Source organism: Manis pentadactyla, chromosome 2, assembly GCF_030020395.1.
Source record: "Manis pentadactyla isolate mManPen7 chromosome 2, mManPen7.hap1, whole genome shotgun sequence".
In the NCBI taxonomy this organism is placed as follows: Eukaryota; Metazoa; Chordata; class Mammalia; order Pholidota; family Manidae; genus Manis; species Manis pentadactyla.
The window spans coordinates 48,605,398-48,629,095 of NC_080020.1; the positions used below are offsets into that span (position 1 = coordinate 48,605,398).

Sequence of the window (23,698 nt, forward strand, 5' to 3'; positions counted from 1 at the left end):
TCTTTCTGAATACTCTCCCCAGATACTAGCTCATTCTGTTTTTATCTTGGGTTTACTTCAGGTTGGTGATATATCAGTCCATTAGCAAGAGTACTTGGGGGACTGAGAGAGTTATATTTCCATAGTCAAGGTTGTAGTGCTTTGTAGTGCTGCACAACTACAAAAACCATCAGTAGATGCAAATGGGGAGACTGCGTCCCCTTCCTGTGTACATACAGCTCGGATTATAAGGTGGCAGTTAGGCTGGAAAAAGGTGATTTTTCTTCATCTTTATTTCTTGTGTTAAAGAACTTAGCCATCTAGAATAACATCTGTAAATCTTTTCTGTTTCCTATGATTTCTTTTGAGCTTTTAATAAGAACTCCACCAGGTCATTTTCCCCCAGCACTTGTTAGGTAGTCTCCAAGCTGCCACTTACCAGCCATTGACCATAACTCCTCTGAATGTCTTTTTGTTTAGCTCTAAAATAAGTCAGAATGCCCATATCATAGTTGTTTGACTTAAGGTAAACATATAAAGCACAAAGCCACCTTCAGGGCCTATCAAAGTAACTCTGTAAGTGTTCCACTTAAGGATACAGGTATCAAAACAATTTATAAACTTTTATCTGTTTATAGATGTTCTCATTTGTAAACAAGAAATGAATAATACAGATTCAATATTATAAAGTGCATCACATGTAAAATAGTCACCAAAGGAAGATTTTTGTTCTTTTCTTACCTTTTTTTGCTCTTAATTCTCATTACATACCATTTACAGTATTTGTGTCTTATCAGTGAGATCAGGGGTTCTCCTCAGCTGATTTGAGACATAAGGAAAGCTAACTAGACTCCTCTCCTCCAGACTTTCTGAAGGGCAATTCCAGTTATCCCTGTCTTACCATTGTATATAAGTTGTCAAATCTTTGGTTGGTGTTTTAAAATTAATACCATCAAATTTTAAAAAATAAGTTTGCTTAATATATTTTAAAATATAAAAAATAATTATTGATGGTGCTATCAGTTAGCATTTGTTACTGTTGATAATTTGGTGTATTTTCTTCCCAGTTGACTTTTTATACATAGGCATTTTTAAATTTTTGATAATTTGGATTTTTAACAAAAATACATATGCAAAGAACATATAGAGGAGAAATCATCCATAATTCCACTACCCAGATAAAACCACTTTTCACATATTCTTTTCTGGTATTTATACATGTACTTTTTTTGTTGGGGGGAAAGTAGCTTCATGTTTGGTGTTGACAACAAATCAACAAAATGGGATTCTTCTCCTAACAGTAAAACTTTTAAAACGTCTTTCTTTATCTCTTTATTTCAGTATCTGATATAGTAGAAGAACTAACCCTAATATCTTAGCATCTTCACTCCAAATCAACTGTAGGCTAGCTCTCGACTTGTACTTTCCTTTCTGTGCTATATTTTAACACAGATGAAATCATATTATATGTAGAATGTTGAATTCTTATTTTTTAATATAAGCATTTTTCCTTGTCATTAACAATTTTTTTCAGATAAGGCCTTCCAGTCTCTTTTTTTAAAATTATGAGTATTTTAAATGCATGAAAACTTTGCTGTCTTCAACCTATTCCAGAACCTCTTGTTTTTACAAGTGTAGAAACCCATCCTAATTTATTTCTTTTTGTGTCTACAGTGCAAGGGTCAAAAATTAGAACCCATCCCTCATCGAAGACTAAGAATGGTAGCAAACACCATTGAAGAAAACTTTCCCCTGGGGACTGTGCAGTTTCTGATGGACTTTGTGTCACCCCAGCATTACCCACCCAAAGAGATTGTGGCTCACATCATCCAGAAAATCCTGCTCAGTGGCTCTGAGACCGTGGATGTCCTAAAGGAGGCCTACATGCTTCTCATGAAAATTCAACAGTATGAACTATAGATGTTGGTGAATCTTCTCGGGAACCTCAATGCAGGGCACAGCTTTCTCTTGCCTAAGCTTGATTCAGCTAACCATTAGAGAGGATGGCTTAGTATATTAGTGTTACTAAGTGACACTACAAGTGACAGGAAACCCAATCCAAACTGGCTTTAACAGCCAGTAAAAAAGAATTTAATGATTCATGTGACTAGAAATTTAGGGATGAGATGTGATTTAATTCAGTTCAAAAATGGTTACCAGGATCCATTTTTCAACTCTGCTTTACTTCTGTTTTCAGGCTCCATGTGCTAGCCTTCTCAGCTCCCAGCTTTTATGACACTGTCAGTGGGAGTGAGGATTTACTTCCTTTATAATCACACAAGAGTTCTGAAATTGAGTGTTGCAGGCTTCAATGGGCATAACATAAAACATGAGCACATCTTTGAGCCAATCACTGTGAACTAAGGGGTAAAATACCATGAGTGGCTCAACATGCATCAGAGGCTTCATCCCAGGGTCCTGGCTGGTAAACCCAGCAGGCTAGGCTATGAGTAGTAAGAGTTGATTCCTGCAGGGTAGAACTGGGATGCTAATGCCTCCCAAAAGAGGATAAGGGTTAGCAAAAAAATGAGGTCCATTACCCTCAGATGATGTACCATATCAAAGGGTGGGCAAGAGCACTGAGGAAAGAAGAGACTTCTTGCTTCTATCATTTTTCAGATCCCACCCTTTTTCCACTAAACTCTCCAGAATTCTAACTGATGTCACTTGACTTTCAGGCTACATCCAGCTAACGCCAAGACAGTAGAGTGGGACTGGAAGCTGCTCGCTTATGTCATGGAGGAAGAGGTAATGTAACAATTATGAGAGTGTTATCTTTTTATAGAGGAAGTTTTAACTAGAAACAAAAGTGACAGCAAATCTGGTAGCAAAGTCTTTGCCCTTATTCCCTCCTTATACTCCCACCCCCACAAAAAAATTCTTACTGAAAACGTATGTGCTGTCTTCCAATTCAAGTTAGAATACATTCATTTTTTCCCTCTCCTTCTTGAGATCCCATTAAAAATAATAGTAATTAGATGGAGAAAGTTATAAATCCATGGCAGTGAAAATAAGGGCAATGACAAGATATTTGAACCAATATTAGAAGATCCAAAGAAAATATAAGAGTGATAACTGATGATGCCAGGCAGAGGAAGCCACAAGCTAGGATCCATGTGGAAGGGACTGCAGCCAAAAAGGGAGGAAATCTTCTCTTTAGAATAGAAAGGTTTTAGACTCAGAAACACAATATATAAGAGGGTTGAAGTCAGAGATGGGCTCTAAATTTGTTGAAAATTTGTGGATGAAACTGACAACCTTTCCATTCTTGAAAACAGAAGGTTCAGTTGCCAGGTTAGCTGGCCTTTAGGCAAAAAGTCAGAGAATTCATTGTCTAAAAAAATTGAGTGAACCATCTGTCATAAACAAAGGCAGCTAGTTTAGAGTTGATGTTCCAGAAAAAGTTTTCTGCATTCTGACCTTTAGGAATCCCTAAACTTAATTGCCAGTTCTGTCTGCCTATCCAAAAGCACTTGAATGAAACAAACTATTTTTCACCTTAGAACTCTTTATTAGACAAACTATTAGTCAGATGTAAGGGTAGAATAAAGATATTTCCAGACATGCAAGAACTTGGAAAAATATACCCATATCCCATTTCCTAGGAGGTTACCTGAAAGGAATGCATCAAAAGAATGGGGGAATAATCAAAAGAGAGGGAGGCACAATATCCAGGAAACATGATATGTAATTCAGGAGATTAATAGAGAAATCCTAAGATTATAGCAAATAATAGACTGGAGAGCAAGCAGTTCAGATTAGAGAAAAAGTAACCGAATTTTAAGAAAGAATGAACTAGGAAACATCACCAAGACGTTAGACAAGAAAACTCCAGGCCCTCATTCCCCCATGGAGATACATGTGAACCAAAATACTTTTGTGAAAACTCTGGAGACCAGTTGAGATGCTGCAGTACCTGGACCAATGCATAAGCAGGAGGGAACTCTGTTGAAAGGAGTAGGAAAGTCTTTGGTATTTTGTGTGCTTGTGCCCCTCCCCCTGCCTGGCATAGCATGGTGCAACTGGGCAGAAACCTCCCATATTCCAGCTTCATCCGCAGGATGGAAACAAAAGATTGGACTTTGAGTCCAGTGTTCTGGCTTATTAGGGGGATGCCCAAAGGACTGTTTCTGTTTTGCCTGACTCAGCACTGATGGGGACAGTGGCCTAGTTTGGAAGCTACTGAAAAGAAAGGTAAACACTGCAGCGTGTTAGAATTGCAGAGGGTATACAGTTCCACAAGCAGGTACCCGGAAAGCAAGAGACTGAAGGCTCCTGAGAAAAATGGAGCAAGCTACTTAGGGAATTAAAACAGATAAAAGCACACACACAAGCCCAGAGAAAACACATCCCCAAAAAAGGTCTGAGAGGTCCCAGATCTCTAGCCAGGCTGATTGATGAAGGTCTTGCCCTGCACAAACTCATTGGATAAAGACTAGGAAAGGTGGTCATTTTTTCAAATGTTTACATCTCAGGTAAACACTAGGCATACAAGGAAACAGGAAAATGTGGCCCAGTCAAAGGAACAAAATAAAGCTCTAGAAACTGGCCATAAAGAAATACAGAGCTCTCAACTTCCTGACAAGGAGTTTTAAAAACTGCCCTAAAAGTGCTCAAGGAGCTAAAATAGAACTATCTGAAAGATAGACAACTAAATGAAGCAGGAAAATGATGCAGGAACAAAATGAGAATATTAAACAAAAAAAACTATAGGAAGGAAACAATTCTGGAGCTGAAAAATACTATAACTGAATTGAAAAAAATCTTAAGCGTTCAACAGCAGACTTGAAGTAGAAGAAAAAATCAATGAACTTGAAGAAAGCTCATTTGAAATCATTGAGGCAGAGGAGCAAAAAGAAAAGAGAACTAAGAAAATTAAAGAGCCTGAGGAACTATAGGGCATCATTAAATTGTCATATAGGACATGATGAAAAAAGTGACTCACCACATACAAGAGAGTTTGTATAAGATTATTAGCAGGTTCTCAGCAAAACCTTGCAAGTCAGAAGGCAATGGAATGATATATTCTGAAAAGAAGAAAATTGTCAACCAAGAATACTGTATTTGGCAAAACTGTCCTTCAAATATGAAGGAGAGAAATGACATACCACATACAAAATCTTCCATAAGATTATCAGCAGATTTACCAGAAACTCTGGAGGCCAATGTATTCAAAGCACTGAAGAATAAAATTCAACCAACATTCGTATGTCCAGAAAAACTGTACTTCAAAAATTAGGGAGAAATAATGACATTCCCAGATAAACAAAAGCTGAGGGAGTGCATTACCACTAGCCCTGTCCAGCAAGAAATGCTGAAAGGAGTCCTGCAGAGTAAAATGAAACACTACACAGTAACTTAAAGCTATATGAAGAAAGAAAGATATCAGTAAAGGTAAATACATGGCAATTATAAAAGTTACTGTTATCCTAACAGCAGTTTGTAACATTTGGTTTTCTATATAACATTAATAACTATATTTTTTAAAATTCTTAGTCCAAGACCTGGTATTGTTTTACCTTTGTAAATCAACATTTTTGTTTCTTTACATAATTTAAAAGATTAATGCTTTTAAAAGAATTCTTAGTTTGTTTGGGGGCACACAATATATGTAGATGTAGTTTTACAACATCAACATCCAAAAGGGATGGGGACAGAGCTGTAAGGGAGCAGGGGTTTTGTATGTTATTGAAAGTAAACTGGTATAAATTCAGATTAGAATATTACAACTTCAGAATATTAAATATAATCCCCATGGTAACCACAAAGACTGTAGCTATAGAATATACACAAAAGAAAAGGGGAAAGGAACTTAAACATTTTGCTATAAAAAATGAACTAAAGACAAAAGACAGTAATGTAGGAAATAAGGGAACTAAAAGCTAAGGAGGACATTATATATCAATAAAAAGTCCAGTATCTCTAGAAGATATAACATTTACATAACCTAATGACAGGCCACCAAACTATGAAGCAAAAACTGACAGAATTGAAGGAAGAAATAGAAAGCTCTGTATCAATAGTTGGAGACTTCAGTACTCACTCTTAAAAATGGATAGAATGACCAGTCAGAAGATAAGTGGAAAGAGAGAACTGAAACAATACAATAAACCAATGAGATCTAACAGTTATATACAGAACGTCCTACCCAACAACAACAGTATACACATTCTTTTCAGTTAGCATGGGGCATATGCCAGGATAGACCATATGTTAGGCCACAAATTAAGTCACAACAGATTTTGAATGATAGATATCGTACAAAGTATGTACCTTCATTCTATGAGCTAGTATCAGCCTGATATCAAAGCCAGACAAAGACACTACAGGAAAACCATAGATCATTGTTGTAAAAATCCTCAGCAAAATACAGCAAACCAAATTCAACATATCACATGGATTATACACCATAAGCAAATAAGGTTTATTCAAGAATACAAGGATGGTTCGACATACAAAAAATAAAAAAATAGGATACAACAGATTAGCAGAATGAATGAAAAAAGCCACATAATCATCTCAATTGATACAGAAAATGCATTTGACAAGATTCAACATACTTTCATGATGAAAACCCTCAACAGTTGAAGAGTAGAAGGAAACTACCTCCTAAAAGCCCTGTGTGAAACACTCACAGTGAACATCATACTCAGTGGTAAAGTACTGAAAGCTTTTCCTCTAAGATCAGGAACAAGTATGTATGCTTTCATCTCTTCTATTCAGCATAGTGCTGGAGGTTCTAGCCAAAAAAATTAGGCAATGAATGGAAATAAAAGGCATTCAATTTGGAAAGGAAGAAACAAAAGTATCTCTTTGCAGATGACATGATATTTATTTAGAAAACCGTTAAGATTCTACGCAGAAAAACTGTTAGAACAAACAAATTCAGCAAAGTTGCATGATACAAAAAGACAACACACAAAAATTGGTTGTATTTCTGAATACTAGCAATGAACAACCTGAAAAGGAAATTAAGAAAACAATTCCATTATTAATAGCATCAAAAAGAATAAAATTAGGAGTAAGTCTCACCAAAAAGGTGTAAAACTCATACACTGATAACTATAAAACATTGCTGAAAAAATTAAAGATATAACTAGAAAGACATCTCATGTTCATGGATTGGCATAATTAATATCAGGATGTTGTACTACCCAAAGCAGTCTAAAAATTCAGCACAATCCCTATCAAAATTCCAACAGCATTTTTTTCAGAAAAGAAAAATACATCCTAAAATTAGTATGGAATCTCAAAGGATTCTGGATAGCCAAAACAGTCCTGAAAAAGAAAGACAAATTGGAGTGGTCATACATACTGATTTTGAAACATATTACAAAGCAATAGTAATCAAAACAGTGTGGTGCTTTTATAAAGACATTTAGATTCCTATTCTATTCCATATTTCTAATAGAATAGGAATCCAGAAGTAAAACTTTGTGAATATGGTCAAGTGTTGTTCGACCATTCAATGGGGAAAGGATAGTCTCTTCAGCAAATGGTATTGGGAAAACTGGATATCCACATGCAAAAGGATGAATTTAGTCACTTGCCTAACACCATATATAAAAATTAGTTCAAAATGGGTCACAGATCTATGCATAAGACCTAAAACTATAAAGTTCCTAGGAGAAAACATAGGGGAAAAGCTTCATGACATTGGATTTGGTATTGATTTTTCTGATATGACACCAAAGGCACAGGCAAAAAGCAAAAATAGATAAATGGAACTATATCAAAGTAAGATTTTCTGTGAATCAAAGTACACAATCACAAGTGAAAAGGCAATCTGAGGAATGAGAGAACATATTTTCAAATCATGTATCTGATAAGTGACTAATATCCAGGATATATAAAGAACTACAACCCATCACAACAAAAACAAACTGGTTTTAGAAAGGACAGTGGACTTGAATAGACATTTCTCCAGAGATGATATAAAAATGGCCAACAAGCAGATGAAACGATGCTCAACATCACTAGTCATTAGAGAAGTGCAAAGCAAAGCCAGGATTAGATATCATCAGGATGGCTACTATAAAAAAATTGTTATTAAACAAAATAGGTAGTGGAAAAATTAGAACCCTTGTCCACTGTGAGTAGGATTGTAAAATGTTGCAATCTCTATGGAAAACTATATGGTCGCTCCTCAAAAAATTAAAAATAGAGTTTCCATATCATCTACCAATCCCACTGTGGGCATATGTGCAAAAGAATTTGTATCAGGGCCTTGAAGAGATATCTGCACACCCAGTTCATAGCAGCATTATTCACAATAGCCAAGAGGTGGAAACAATTCAAATGTCCATCAGCAAATGAAAGTGTGTGTGTGTGTGTGTATAAAATGTACACACACACACATATTAATTCTACTTTAAATAGGAAAGAAATCCTCTCACATGCTACAGCATAGATGGTAACATAAGACATTATACTAAGTGAAATAAGCAGTTCACAAAGACAATGCATTGTTTGACTTACATAAGAAATCTACAGTAATCAGATTCATAGAAACAGCAAATAAAATGTTGGTTACCAAGGGCTGGAAGGAGGAGGAAATGGGGAGTTATTGTTCAGTGTGTACAGAGTTTCAGTTTTAGAAGATGGGAAAGTTCAGATCTCCTTCACAACTATGTGAATATACTTAAAGCTACCAAATGTACACTCAAAAATTGCTAAGATGGTAAATTTTATGGGTTGTTTTTTTTTACCACAATTAAAAATTTTTTTTTTAAGTGAACAGTAACAAATGCTGGCAAGAAAGTGGAGATACAGGAAGTCATACATTTTTGGTGGGAATGTAACAGGCACAATCAATTTGGAAAATAGTTTGGCAGTTTCTTTAAAAAAAAATCATAAACTTATTATATGACCCAGCTGAATTCTACTTCCAGAGGCCTAACCAAGGGAAATGAAAACATGTGTCTACCAAAGACTTGCATATGAATGTTCATAGCAGCATTATAGTAACCAAAAAGTGGAAACAACCCAAATGTCCATCACCTGTTGAATGGGTAAATAAGATGTGCTATGTCCATACACCGGAATACTATTCAGTCATAAAAAGGAACAAGCTGTTGATACATGCTATGACATGAAAAACCTCAAAAGACATTAAGCTAAATAAAAGGAAACCATACATATGAGATCACATATTGTATAATTCCATATATATGAAATACCCAGAAAAGCACATCAATAGAGGCAGAAAGTAGATGAGTGTTTGCCTGGGGCTGGGAGTGGGAATGGGAATTAACTGTAAATAGATATGAAGGATCTTATTTCAGCAATGAAGTTCTAAAATATTGGTGATGGTGATGATTGCCAAATTTGATAAACTTACAACAAATCATTGAATGTACATTTAAAATAGGTGAATTTTATGGTTGGTCAATAAAGTTTTTTAAATACAAAAAACTTTTGGGAAAGAAGAGTGTTTTCAAGATTCAGCACCATTCCTGAGGAGTCAAAAGAAAGTGATAATGATAAACAAGGTAGGGAGGGTAATAAAACAAACTTGAAGAACATCAAAAAGCTTTACAAGAAAAGAATGATTTTCTTAGTATACTATATGGATTTCTAATGTGGTAAATAATTTTAACATACTCCTCATAAATGCTCTTTAGTTATATGTTTAGAATCAATTTATATACAAAACAAAGAAGACAATTTTATTAGTCTTGACGATGGAAAATGGAAAAGTATAGAAGATAAAGGTTGGAAGATAAAAAGGGATAAGAGCTCTGAGAATAGTAGGGCTGTTATCCTTATCTTACAAAATGGGGAGTCCAGAGATACTATCTATAGATGATAAAATATAGAGATAAACTTATTTAGGAAGAAGAGAGGTGGGGAAGTGGCATAAGTGAGTTAAACCCTTACCTAGCATAGCAGAAACCAATAGATAATGTCTAAAGTTGGCAAATCCAGAAATACTGATAAAAGCATTTTTTTTTAAATGCTTACAATAACCCTTAGAAGAAAAAGTTAAACTTTCTTAGTCCTTCTAAGGTACGGGAGGGGATAAGTGGAGGTGCAGAGTGTTGTCAGTGGAAGACTGTCTTTCATCATAAATGTAGCGCAAGTACTTGATTTTAAAAAATCATTTGTATCAATTAATAAAATTAGAGAAAAGTTATATGCATTTGGAAGACAAAAATATCCCATCCCACCTCCTCCCCAAAAAGAAAAAATGGTACATGCTTAGAATGATCATTCTTATTTGTGATGACTAAACCATGCCATGATCCATGAGTTGATGTTCCCAGAGAATATGCCTACCCTGGTATTTGACAAGTTGCCACAAATTTGATGCTTCCTCATTCTTTGACATTCCAAAGTTTGATCTCCTGGTCCTGGAATAAAGGGAAACCAACATAAGGTGCATGCCTGCCTGCTATGTGACAGGCACGTACACTGGCTTTGGTAAGGTTAGAATTGTGACCACATAAATCATAAGGACCCTGAGACTTAGAAGGGGTAAATTATTTAAATAAAGGATGGAGCTGGTTTTAAAACAGACAAGAATAAATAAGGTCTGTGTGCTACTAAAGCCCATGTTCTTTACCTGCATCAGCTGGACTTTGCAGTTAGGATCATTTCACCAGTAACAGAAGACCCAACGGAGACTTGCTTAAACAATAAGAATATACATCAGCTCATGTTCCTAGAAGTTCAGCAGTGATGTGGACATCATGGTTGCTTGATCGAGAAGCTCAGCAGAGTCATTTAAGAACCGGTTGCTGTTTTTCTATTGTGATATCCAAAGTTTTGAGTTTATCCTGAGACTGATATTCAGGTTCAGTGAGGAGGCTAAATTGCCAGGCTGTCTGTTAAAATCAAAAAGTCTATAATCCTGAGCCTCCAGGCTCTTAGATTTCCTCATTTTGCCCTCTTTTGTAAGGACCTGGACTTCTTTCTCTCTCCCAGGAGTCTGTCTTTCAGCAACAGACACACTTGTTGACTCATGGCCGTCCCTTGGACTTAGTACTTGTGGAAGCCCAATGCTCACTGTCATCCAGGAGATTGAGAAGAAATACTTCTCGTTTTTTCTCCCACAGGGACAAAATCTGCCTGGACGAACCTTTTTTCTTCGTTACGTAGTACAGACTCTGGAAGACGACTTCCAGCAGATCCTGAGGAAGCAACGACAGCACCTGCAGCAATCCATTGCGAGCACTGTGCTGTCCTGTGACAAGCAGCCCCACAACGTCAGGTAACTGGCAATCTGAACCCGGGATGACAGGCTGTGGGGGCCTAGATGGGCAACCACTCAAGGCTGGAGAATACCAGGTAGATGAATTTTATGGTCACTAGGTAGTATAACAGGGACAGTTTTTCAAACTATAGACAATCCTTAAAGAAACTCTCCGCACCAACTGTGTGCCAGGACCATAGCTTGAGTGGTTTTTCTCACAAGACCATCAGACTTCTTCGGTCTATTTCAGAATTGTCCAGACAACCTTGTGAGATCCAGAGGGAAACCTTTAACTTGTGTAAAACTTTTCATAGCTTTTATAAGCCTAGATTTACTTCCATCCCCCTAATTAACTCAAAATAAATCCACTTGTCACTATTAATTTCCAAAAAGTAATAGGTCATGTGGCTGAAAATAAGGCATCACAGTATGGTAGGCATGTGCTCTTTTTTGGTAGACTCAGGGCCAGAGCTGGAAGCTTCATAGCAGGAACTACCGTATCCTTACCCAGGGGGGGGAATGTGATTTCTTCAGTGGGGATCTCAAGTGAGAATTTTCCTCCTAGAACTACAAACGTTGGTTTTTTGGAAATAGTTCTTACCAGACTATTATACCAACATCCCTTTTTTCAGAGCATCACTGAAATTCTTCCACTCCTATTTACATTCCCATGTGTTCTTGCATCTTTGTTAAGAATAGCTTTTACTGGCCAATATGGGATATTGATTATCATAAGTCCTTTAATAAAAAAGTTTCGTTATGTTTTGAGCATCAGTCAGCTTTTTCCTCCATGGTTTGCATGCCTATACCATTTCCCTAAATGTGATATTCTATGTAAAGTGTAAATGTTAACGATTTTAGGGGCAGAAAATTACTAAGTGGAGAATCTACCAAGAGCACAAGATAGCACAGTTGAATTTTAAATAGAAAATAACAATTTAGATAATGAAAGCAGCTCTTTGACCATTCTGCTTTAAGGACATAGGCATTGGACTGAGTGGGAGATGGGAGGCATGAACCCACTCAATCCAATGTCAAGTCACTCACTTGCATTTCCACATTGCATGGTGTGAGTCTCTCACTATATGGACTGTGATTCTTGGGTTTAAAAATAGGTTCTTGTAGCCTCAAATTGCAAGGCCATTTTGTGCATTATCAATGGAAAAAAAAATCATCAGTTCAAGGGAAGGAAAACAAGCTGTTTTTGACTCAGTAAGCAATGGATATTAGATTAAAGGTATGGTTACACAGATTCATATATATATCTATGTATATATCAAAACTCGTCGAATAAAAACTTGTATGAAATTTATTGTATGTAAATTATACCTCAAAGATAACTTTTTAAAAAAGGGAGATGGTAATTCAGTCATATGACCCCTTCTTAAGGGATTTTCTTTTCTTCTTTAACTGCATGCAAAAGCAATTTCTACAACATTTAAGAAATACACTAGTCCCCAGATCCCCTTCCTTGCATTTTCCTTTCCCACAGGGATAACAACTTTGGATTTTGTTATCTAAGTGACTCTTTGGCTATTTACCTTTGCATGGCTAAGGAGCATGCTTGTGTTCCTAACTCTTGGTTTCCCATTATTAGCTATTATATATTTCATTAGCTTCCCACATGAAAGATGAGGAGTTGGCTCTTTTTCCTCCCTCCCTTCTCCATGGCACACACACATATTTCCCAGCCCCCAGACCAGTATATATCATAATTTTGTTTATATTAGTAATCAGTGTTTCAATTACTATGACGATGTAGGCTGGTCAGAGTTGAGCCAAGTACTAAGCTATGATTACTTTTCCTTTAACTCATACCTTTGTTTTCCTTTAATAATTGCCTTGTTTTTAGTTTCCTTGTACTCTGTGCATATTGGAAGTCAACCCCAAATTCTCTGCTCTTTGGTCTACATCTCCTCTCAAAATGTTTATAAACACTGGGTGGTCTTATCAATTTCTTCTTCCTGAAGATCTGGTGGAACTTTTCGGCCTTCTTCAACCTGGACTGATTGTCCTCTTTACTACTCTTCATTATAAATGTGAGAATTCCTTTCATCTGTTTCCAGTGTTGGATCTCTTGTTTGTTTGTTTGTTTGTTCTGTGTCTTCTCTTTCTTGGTTTACTCCCTCATTTTAAAGGAATACCATCTTAGAGAAGAATATGAGAAGTAAAATTTTTTAGATCTTGTATGTCTGTAAACATCATTATCTCCCCACACATTGACTGATAACTGAGTGTAGATATTTAGGTTAGAAACAACTTTTCTACAGAACATTGAAGGAAATCATCCATTTTCTTCTAGCTTCCAGAATTGCTGATAAGAAGTCATACACTACTACTTTGATTATTGATTCTTTGTATATGCCCTAGTTTTTTCCTCTGGGAGTTTATAGAATCTTTTTCCCAAGTATGCTTGCTGTAGGTCTAAGATTCATCCATTGTGCTGGGCGTCTAGTGGGCCATTTCAGCCTAGAAACACATTCTTCATTCCTAGAAAATAGAGTTTTTATTTCTGTTAGTTTTTAATTTCCAAGATCCCTTTTGTTTACTTTTTCTCTAAATGGTCCTTTTTAAAATTAATAAATAGTGTTCTGTTCTTGTTTTCTTCTTTCATGGATCCATATCTTCTCATATCTTTTTTTTTTTTTGCTATCATTAATGTACAATTACATGAACAACATTATGGTTACTAGATTCCCCCTATTATCAAGTCCCCACCACATACCCCATTACAGTCACCATCCATCAGCATCTTCTCATATCTTTGACAATACCACTGATAGCTTTTGTTTTGCTTATTCTCTGCATAATGTCTGTTCTCTCCAGATTGCTTTTTTGGAGGGAGGGAAGGATTAGTTTGGGCTATTTTGGTCTTTATCTCTCATCTTAGAATATTTCCATAGATGTCCAGAAAACTTTGGTAGTCTATCCACCTTTAAAGGTGACAAACTCAAAAGCTGAGGGAAGCTCTGAGTGCATGGGAGGACTTGCCATTTCTGAGCTTCCTGGAGGGTGGAACTGACTTGGCAGTGTCAGTGTCTTCAGGTCTTTCCTCTGGACGGGTTTTCCAGAGAAGACTTCCTGTTTCCTACCTGAAGGATAAAGGCTGGGATGCCAGGTCTCTGGAAGACGGGTGTGGAAAGATGGCCAGGGCCTTTGCACTCAGCATGCACATGTTTACTCAGGGCCCTGGTGTTGCTTGGATGCCTTTGCCTCCCACCTATGCTCAGTGTCCCAGTCCACCGACCCCCACATCTCCACAGAATTCACTGGTAGTCTGCAGGGTTGGAGAAGATCTAAGGCTCCAAAATTTTCTTAAATAGCTTACAGGCCATCCTACTTATTTTAACTTTTCCCTTTTCACCTCACTTCAGAGAAGACTTCTACTGCTGTTTGCGGGCTTATTGAAGATTCCTTTTTTTTTCCTTTTTTAGTATATAGGATTAAATAGGATTGCACTTGTCTACTTCTGGTTTAGGATTCAGCTTTCATAGTCTGCAAAGTCAGTTAAATTCTAGTCCTTTGCGAAAGTGAAAGACTTACATTAAACATTATCCTTAAAACATGACACACTTGCCTTCTTTACTTAATTGATTCTCTTTGATTTTATAAAGAGCATTTCTTAACCCACCCCCCAAATCAAAGCCTGGGACCTTGACAATTACCTACATCTTACCACACATCCATCTCCCACCACCTGCTTTTGTACCTTCCTGCGCCCAAAGTAATCAACACCCTGAATGTTCATCATTTCCTTTCCTTTTTATGTAGTTTTACTGCTTATTTTTATTGCAGTTCTTTGTAGCTGTATATAAAAGGATATCATGCTGGATGTAATCCATTGGGCTTTTTTCATTTAATATGGTAGAGTACTGAATTGTACCCATATTGTTACATATCACTGTAGCTTATTCATTCTCACCACTCTGTAGTATTCTATTTTGTGAATATACTTAATTTACCTTACAGCTTCCAAAATTTAACTGTTATTGTCCCTTCTCCTTTTCTCCCTTCCCTATGGAATTTTTTGAAAAGTATTTACCCTAGTATGAGTGGGATTTTAGGAGACAACAAAATTAGATGTGTGTATTCAGTCCACCATTTTTACCTGGGTTACCTAAATGCTCATTAAAGTAATTTTGCCTAGATGAGATGTTTTTACCTTACTAACTTTTAGAGCCTACACCCTCTATAAAGTATGACTCTACTGCTCTAAACCTTGGTCATTAGCATTAATAGATGACACCTAATAATAGAAAGCCAAAAAGGACTTCTGTGGTCATCCAGTCCAACTTTCCACCTACACAAGGAATGTTCCTGGCCAGGAAGCCACAGATACTCTTTGACTTCAGTGGTAACTTTCAATAATAGTAACTCAGAAAAAATGTTGATATTTCAGTTAGCTTTTGTAACCTTACTACAATTACATGTGGGGTTTCCTTTAGACATGTTTAAATATTGAAAATAGCCTAAGTGCCCTCTTTGTTGCCTTAGGGAAACGTAGCGGTCTAGGAGCCCAGGTTAAGTTAGGCTGCAGTTTTCAGCACCTCACAGTAAGACAGAAGTTTAAACTTTTTCTTTATCTTTTTTCCATTGCAGGGATGTTATAAAGTGGTTGGTCAGAGTAGTAACTGAAGATGGATTAACACAGTCCCCAAATGGGAGTCAGACCTCTTCAAGAACAGGAATCTTGAAGACCAGCAGTAACCTCCCTTCTCCCCAGCCTAACCTGACAAAGAACACCAATCAGCTGTAAGGGCAGGCAGAAGTTCTTTCCTGAGACTGTTGGGATATACTGTTTTAGAGAAGAGCACCGTTCCCTAAAAGCAGTTTCCCCACAATTAACAAGCTTTTATAACGTAGACTGATTCTTACTAAAGACTGTCATAGTGTGACTAAAGGCTAAATTTCTAATGCCAAAGGTAAAATAAAAGCAGACTTTCCCCCAGATGAATAGGACTTCACTAAGTAAATACAAATTCACAAAGCTGAAACAAGATAAAGCTAGGACATACTGTCCTCCCTTTCCTGGATTCCAAGAGACAATACAGGATTGCTACTCAGCTCTTCAGCTGTTCAAGAAGAGGAGACATGGGTAGTGGGTGTTCCAGCGGCCTCTAATCCTCAAGGACCTACACCTCTCCCTCCAGTCCTGGGAGAATAGCAGTTCAACCTGAAGATTCCAACAGGTTATAACAGCAATGGGTTAGACCAGGGCAAGTCCCATTATCTCAGAACACACCGGAAAGAGTTTCCTGGCATTTCTTTTATGGAACTGAGAATGGTCTTGGCATTTTTTGAGAGACACCGAGATTTTAGAGCTGGAGCTTCCCTTGCACAAGTAACTGACTATTGTTTGTCAACCAAATTGATGATAAAGCCAGTCACACTCGAAATTTCAAATACAGGATTTGTGCCTAAACTCACAATGCTATATTGTAATATAGTTGTACCAACTTGATTAGCATATAAGGCCTGTGAATTCTAACTAATTTAGGAGACAATCTTGTATCTAAAGGAAAAATATTTTGGAACAATGAAGCATTTGCTTAGCAGATTGGAACAAAACCCTAGTATATAGACCCAAAAGAGAGGCAGACACTGGTCCTTCAGTGGAAGCTAATCTCATATAATAATAGTAATTTAGGGTAAGTAAATATTAGTAGAAATAAAAATAGAGCCTACTAATAAACAATTTATCATGATCTTAACAACAGTTACCACTGAATGCCTATCTGCCAGATATCTTACATAGCATTCACAACTTTATGAAAGAAGTGGTTTTATTCCCTCTTTTCAGAGATAAGAATTGGACTTTGAGCAATTTAGTAATTTGTCAAAAGTTGAACAACTCATCATTCAGAGCCAGAATCTGATGCCAGAGCCCCTGGTTCATCTATTAATATGACTTGCTGCAGATTTTCCACAAATAGAGCCCTTTCTTCCATCACAAATAATAATTCATGTTAGAAAAGCCTGACTTTAAGCCAGGCTCACTTTTCTGAAGGGTTGCCCAGATTTCTTCTGTTACATGAGCCTGCTTATCTCCCACAGCTGGGCCTGTGGGAAAGAGGGTCACATTCCACCAGTTGAAGTTCTGAGATTTAACTTAGTAACTATAATTGTAAAGGAACTAGTAACAGGAGAAAACTATGTAGTAAATACGTATTTTCTCTATGTCAAAGAAAGTCAAATAATTATTACTCATTCTAGAACTATTCATCTGTAAAATAGAGAAGTTATCCTTAAATTTCTTTAGATCCTTAAAATTAGATGTTCCTATTTTTAAGCTTCAAAGCAGCTTGCTTTACAGCTCAACCACAGCTTTACCTCATCTTTTTTCTGAAAGGTCCAGATAGTTTGATCTGGCAAAGGGATTCAAGTAGGTGAAAGTGCTAAATAGAAGCATGCTGACAGCTTGAGCAGTTCTCCCTGACCAAGTGTGTGCTCACAAGCTCCTTCAGTACACTGGGAGGGACCTTCACTCAGCCATCCAGGTGGCTTTCCGCCAACCATTCCACTCATATGTGCTCTATGTTCTGGACTCAGGGTTGTGTGCCAACTGCAGAGGATGCTGTCCATAGCCGTGGAGGTGGACAGGACCCCCACCTGCAGCTCCAATAAAATTGCTGAGATGATGTTTGGGTTTGTGCTGGACATTCCTGAGAGGAGTCAAAGGTGAGTATTAGTTTTTGTTTGTTTTTTTGTTTTTGTTTTTTATTTTGGTATCATTAATCTGCAATTACATGAGCAACATTATGGTTACTAGACTCCCCCCATCATCAAGTCCCCACCACATACCCCATTACAGTCACTGTCCATCAGCATAGTAAGATGCTATAGAATCACTACTTGTCTTCTCTGTGTTGTACAGCCCTCTCTGGGCCCCCCCTACTTTATGTCTGCTAATAGTAATGTCATTTTGTCCCACTTGTCCATCCCTTCCCACCCATTCTCCCCAGTCCCTTTCCCTTTGGTAACTGTTAGTCCATTCTTGGGTTCTGTGAGTCTGCTGCTGCTTTGTTCCTTCAGATTTTTTCTTTGATCTTATACTCCACAGATAAGTGAAATCATTTGATACTTGTCTTTTTCCACTTGGCTTATTTCACTGAGCATAATACCCTCTAGCTCCATCCATGTTGTTGCAAATGATAGGATTTGTTTTCTTCCTATGGCTGAATAACATTGTATATATGTACCACATCTTCTTTATCCATTCATCTACTGATGGACACTTACGTTGCTTCCATTTCTCGGCTATTGTAAATAGTGCTGCGATAAACATAGGGGTGCATCTGTCTTTTTCAAACTGGAGTGCTGCATTCTTTGGGTAAATTCCTAGAAGTGGAATTCATGGGTCAAATGGTATTTCTGTTTTGAGTTTTTTGAGGAACCTCCATACTGCTTTCCACAATGGTGAACTAATTTACATTGCCACCAGCAGTGTAGGAAGGTTCCCCTTTCTCTGCATGCTTGCCAACATTTGTTGTTTGATTTTTGGATGTTGGCCATCCTAACTGGTGTGAGGTGATATCTCACTGTGCTTTTAATTTGCATTTCTCTGATGATTAGCGATCTTTTCATGTGCCTGTTGGCCATCTGAATTTCTTCTTTGGAGAAGTGTCTGTTCAGATCCTCTGCCCATTTTTTAATTGGATTATTTGCTTTTTGTTTGTTGAGGTACGTGAGCTCCTTATATATTTTGTATGTCAACCCTTTATTGGATCTGTCGTTTATGAATATATTCTCCCATACTGTAGGATGTCTTTTTGTTCTATTGATGGTGTCCTTTGTTGTACAGAAGCCTTTTAGTTTGATATAGTCCCACTTGTTCATTTTTGCTTTTGTTTCCCTTGCCTGGGGAGAAATGTTCATGAAGAAGTTCCTCATGTGTATGTCCAAGATATTTTTGGCTATGTTTTTTTCTAAGAGTTTTATGGTTTCATGACTTACATTCAGGTCTTTGATCCATTTTGAGTTTACTTTAGTGTATGGGGTTAGACAATAATCCAGTTTCATTCTCTTGCATGTAGCTGTCCACTTTTGCCAACACCAGCTGTTGAAGAGGCTGTCATTTCCCCATTATATATCCATGGCTCCTTTATCATATATTAATTGACCGTATATGTTTGGGTTAATATCTGGATTCTCTATTCTGTTCCACTGGTCTGTGGCTCTGTTCATGTGGCAGTACCAAATTGTCTTGATTACTGTTTCTTTGTAGTAGAGTTTGAAGTTGGGAAGCAAGATCCCTCCCACTTTATTCTTTCTTCTCAGAATTGCTTTGGCTATTCAGGGTCTTTTGTGGTTCTATATGAATTTTAGAACTATTTGTTCCAGTTTGTTGAAGAATGCTGTTGGTATTTTGATAGGGATTGCATTGAATCTGTAGATTGCTTTAGGCAGGATGGCCATTTTGACAATATTAATTCTTCCTAGCCAAAAGCATGGGATGAATTTCCATTTGTTAGTGTCCTCTTCAATTTCTTTTAGGAGTGTCTTATAGTTTTCAGGGTATAGGTCTTTCACTTCCTTGGTTAGGTTTATTCCTAGGTATTTTATTCTTTTTGATACAATTGTGAATGGAATTGTTTTCCTCATTTCTCTTTCTGTTAGCTCATCGTTAGTGTACAGGAAAGCAACAGATTTCTTTGTATTAATTTTGTATCCTGCAACTTTGCTGAATTCCGATATTCGTTCTAATAGTTTTGGAGTGGAGTCTTTAAGGTGTTTTATGTACAATATCATGTGATCTGCAAATAGTGACAGTTGGACTTCTTCTTTACCAATCTGTATGCCTTGTATTTCTTTGTTTTGTCTGATTGCCATGGCTAGGAACTCCAGTACTATGTTGAATAGCAGTGGGGAGAGTGGGCATTCTTGTCTTGTTCCTGATCTTAGGTGAAAAGCTTTCAGCTTCTCACTGTTAAGTATGATGTTGGCTGTGGGTTTGTCATATATGGCCTTTATTATGTTGAGGTGCTTACTTGCCCTCTATACCCATTTTGTTAAGTTTTTATCATGAATGGATGTTGAATTTTGTCGAATGCTTTTTCAGCATCTATGGAGATGATTGTGTGGTTTTTGTCCTTCTTTTTGTTGATGTGGTGGATGATGTTGATGGATTTTTGAATGTTGTACTATCCTTGCATCCCTGGAATGAATCCCACTTGGTCATGGTGTATGATCCTCTTGATATGTATTTGAATTTGGTTTGCTAATATTTTGTTGAGTATTTTTGCATCTGTGTTCATCAGGGATATTGGTCTGTACTTTTCTTTTATTGTGGTGTCTTTGCCTGGTTTTGGTATTAGAGTGATGTTGGCCTCATAGAATGAGATTGGAAGTATTCCCTCCTCTTTTATTTTTGTGGAAAACTTTAAGGAGAATGGGTATATGTCTTCTCTATATGTCTGATAAAATTCTGCGGTAAATCCATCTGGCCCCGGGGGTTTTGTTCTTTGTTATTTTTTTGATTAACGATTCAATTTCATTGCTGGTAATCGGTCTGTTTGGATTTTGTGTTTCTTCCTTGGTCAGTCTTGGAAGGTTGTATTTTTCTAGGAAGTTGTCCATTTCTTCTAGGTTTTCTAGCTTGTTAGCAGATAGATTTTCATAGTATTCTCTAATAATTCTTTGTATTTCTGTGCGGTCCGTCTTGTTTTTCCTTTCTCATTTTTGATTCTGTTTATGTGTGTAGATTCTCTTTTTCTCTTAATAAATCTGGCTAAGGGTTTATCTATTTTGTTTATTTTCTCAAAGAACCAACTCTTGGTTTCATTCATTTTTTTTCTATTGTTTTTTCTTCTCAATTTTATTTATTTCTTCTCTGATCTTTATTATGTCCCTCCTTCTGCTGACTTTGGGCTCATTTGGTCTTCTTTTTCCAATTTCAATAATTGTGACTTTAGACTATTTATTTGGGATTGTTCTTCCTTGTTTAAATATGCCTGGATTGCTATTTACTTTCCTCTTAGAACTGCCTTCTCTGCATCCCACAGAAGTTGGAGCTTTGTGCTTTTGTTGTCATTTGTCTCTGTATATTGTTTGATCTCCGTTTTAATTTGGTCATTGATCCATTGATTATTTAGGAGCATGTTGTTAGGCTTCCATGTATTTTTGAGCCTTTTTGTTTTCTTTGTACAATTTATTTCTAGTTTTATACTTTGTGGTCTGAGAAGTTGGTTGGCAGAAATTCAATCTTTTTTAATTTACTGAGGCTCTTTTTGTGGCCTAGTATGTGGTCTATTCTGGAAAATATTCCATATGTACTGAGAAAAATGTGTATCCTGCTCCTTTTGGGTGTAGAGTTCTGTAGATGCCTGTTAGGTCCATCTGTTCTAGTGTGTTGTTCAGTGCCTCTGTGTCCTTACTTATTTTCTGTCTGTTGGATCTGTCCTTTGGAGTGAGTGGTGTGTTGAAGTCTCCTAAAATGAATGCATTGCATTCTATTTCCTCCTTTAATTCTGTTAATATTTGTTTCACATATGTCAGTGCTCCTGTGTTGGGTGCATATATATTTATAATGGTTATATCCTCTTGTTGGACTAACCCCTTTATCATTATGTAATGTCCTTCTTTGACTCTTGTGACTTTCTCTGTTTCGAAGTCTATTTTGTCTGATACAAGTACTGCAACACCTGCTTTTTTCTCCCTATTGTTTGCATGAAATATCTTTTTCCATCCCTTCACTTGTAGTCTGTGTATTTCTTTGGGTTTGAGGTGAGTCTCTTGTAAGCAGCATAAAGGTCTTGCTTTTGTATCCATTCTGTTACTCTGTGTCTTTTGATTGGTACATTCAATTCATTTACATTTAGGGTGATTATCTATAGATATGTACTTATTGCCATTATAGGCTTTGCATTCATGGTTACCAAAGGTTCAAGGGTAGCTTCTTTACTATCTAACCATCTAACTTAACTCTCTTATTAAGCTATCATAAACACAGTCTGATGATTCTTTATTTCTCTCCCTTCTTATTTTTCCTCCTCCATTCTTTATGTGTTAGGTGTTTTATTCTGTACTCTTCTGTGTTTCCTTTGACTGTTTTTGTGGATTGTTGATTTTATTTTTTGCCTTTAGTTAGTATTTGATTGGTCTGCTTTCTTTGCTGTGATTTTGTTTTCTCTGATGACATCTCTTTAGCCTTAGGAGTGCTTCCATCTAGAGAAGTCCCTTTAAAATACCCTGTAGAGATGGTTGGTGGATGCAAATTCACTTAACTTTTGCTTGTCTGGAAATTGTTTAATCACTCCTTCATATTTAAATGATAATTGTGCTGGATATAGTATTCTTGGTTCAAGGCCCTTCTGTTCCATTGCATTAAATATATCATGCCATTCTCTTCTGGCCTGTAAGGTTTCTGTTGAGAAGTCTGATGATAGCCTGATGGGTTTTCCTTTGTAGGTAATCTTTTTTCTCTCTCTGGCTGCCTTTAATACTCTGTCCTTGTCTTTGATCTTTGCCATTTTAATTATTATATTAAATATATAATTGGTGTTGTCCTCCTTGGGTCTCTTGTGTTGGGAGATCTGTGGGCTTCCATGGTCTGAGAGACTATTTCCTTGCCCCGCTTGGGGAGGTTTTCAGCAATTATTTATTCAAAGACATTTTCTATCCCTTTTTCTCTCTTCTTCTTCTTCCCATACCCCTATAATGTGAATATTGTTCCGTTTAGATTGGTCACACAGTTCTCTTAATATTCTTTCATTCCTAGAGATCCTTTTATCTCTCTCTGCCTCAGCTACTCTGTATTCCTGTTCTCTGACTTCTATTCCATTAACAGTCTCTTGCACCTCATCCAGTCTGCTCTTAAGACCTTCTATCAATTGTTTCATTTCTGTTATTCCCCTCCAGACTTCATCCCTTAGCTCTTGCATATTTCTCTGCACATCCATCAGCATGGTTATGACTTTTATTTTTAATTCTTTTTCAGGAAGATTGGTTATATCTATCTTACCAGGCCCTCTCTGGGGTTGTCTGAGTGATTTTTGCCTGGACCAGATTCTTCTGCCTTTTCATGGTGATAGACGTGGTCACAGGCAGGTGGCACATGTGTCAGCTAGGAGAACAAAGTCCTTCCTGCTTGTTGGTCACCTTGCCCTTCTTTGCTGCCTGTGCCATCTTCCAGCACACCAGGAGCAGCCTCTGGGATAATCTGCTGAGCTGCAGTGGGCAGGGCCACCCTCAGGCTAGCCTAGAGCACTGCAGGGGGTTGCAGCCACAGTGGGTGCGTTCTCCTGTGAGGACGGTGCCCCTTCGTGCCTTCTGGACCTTGCTCCAGCTTCCACTGTGTGTCCTGGTTAGCTGCACACTGGGAGGAGACTCTGTGTGGTTGCTGTGGGCGGGGCCACTCTCCAGCTGGTCCACTTGCAGCGCCAGCCAGGGGGAACAAATGGCAGGCTGCTTATCACTGTGAGGGGCTTCAGGGCTGCTTTACCCCACCAGGGGGCTAGGGGACCTGAAGTTCCTCAAGATTCCTAGCCTGCTGGGCTCTCTGTGCTGGGACAATTTTGTTCAGCTGTT

At 37.4% G+C, this 23,698-nt stretch overlaps 1 protein-coding gene across 4 annotated transcripts in view; it reads left to right on the plus strand.

Annotated features, from left to right (window-relative positions):
- Positions 1-23,698, plus strand: part of SIMC1 (SUMO interacting motifs containing 1) — an 82,402-nt gene that overhangs the window by 25,439 nt on the left and 33,265 nt on the right. For all 4 annotated transcript variants that reach the window (XM_057491946.1, XM_036884687.2, XM_057491954.1 and 1 more), the window contains 5 exons: positions 1,654-1,886; positions 2,658-2,727; positions 11,037-11,191; positions 15,773-15,925; positions 17,723-17,851. In XM_057491946.1, the coding sequence (XP_057347929.1) occupies positions 1,654-1,886; positions 2,658-2,727; positions 11,037-11,191; positions 15,773-15,925; positions 17,723-17,851 (740 nt within the window). The remainder of the gene's footprint in view (positions 1-1,653; positions 1,887-2,657; positions 2,728-11,036; positions 11,192-15,772; positions 15,926-17,722; positions 17,852-23,698) is intronic.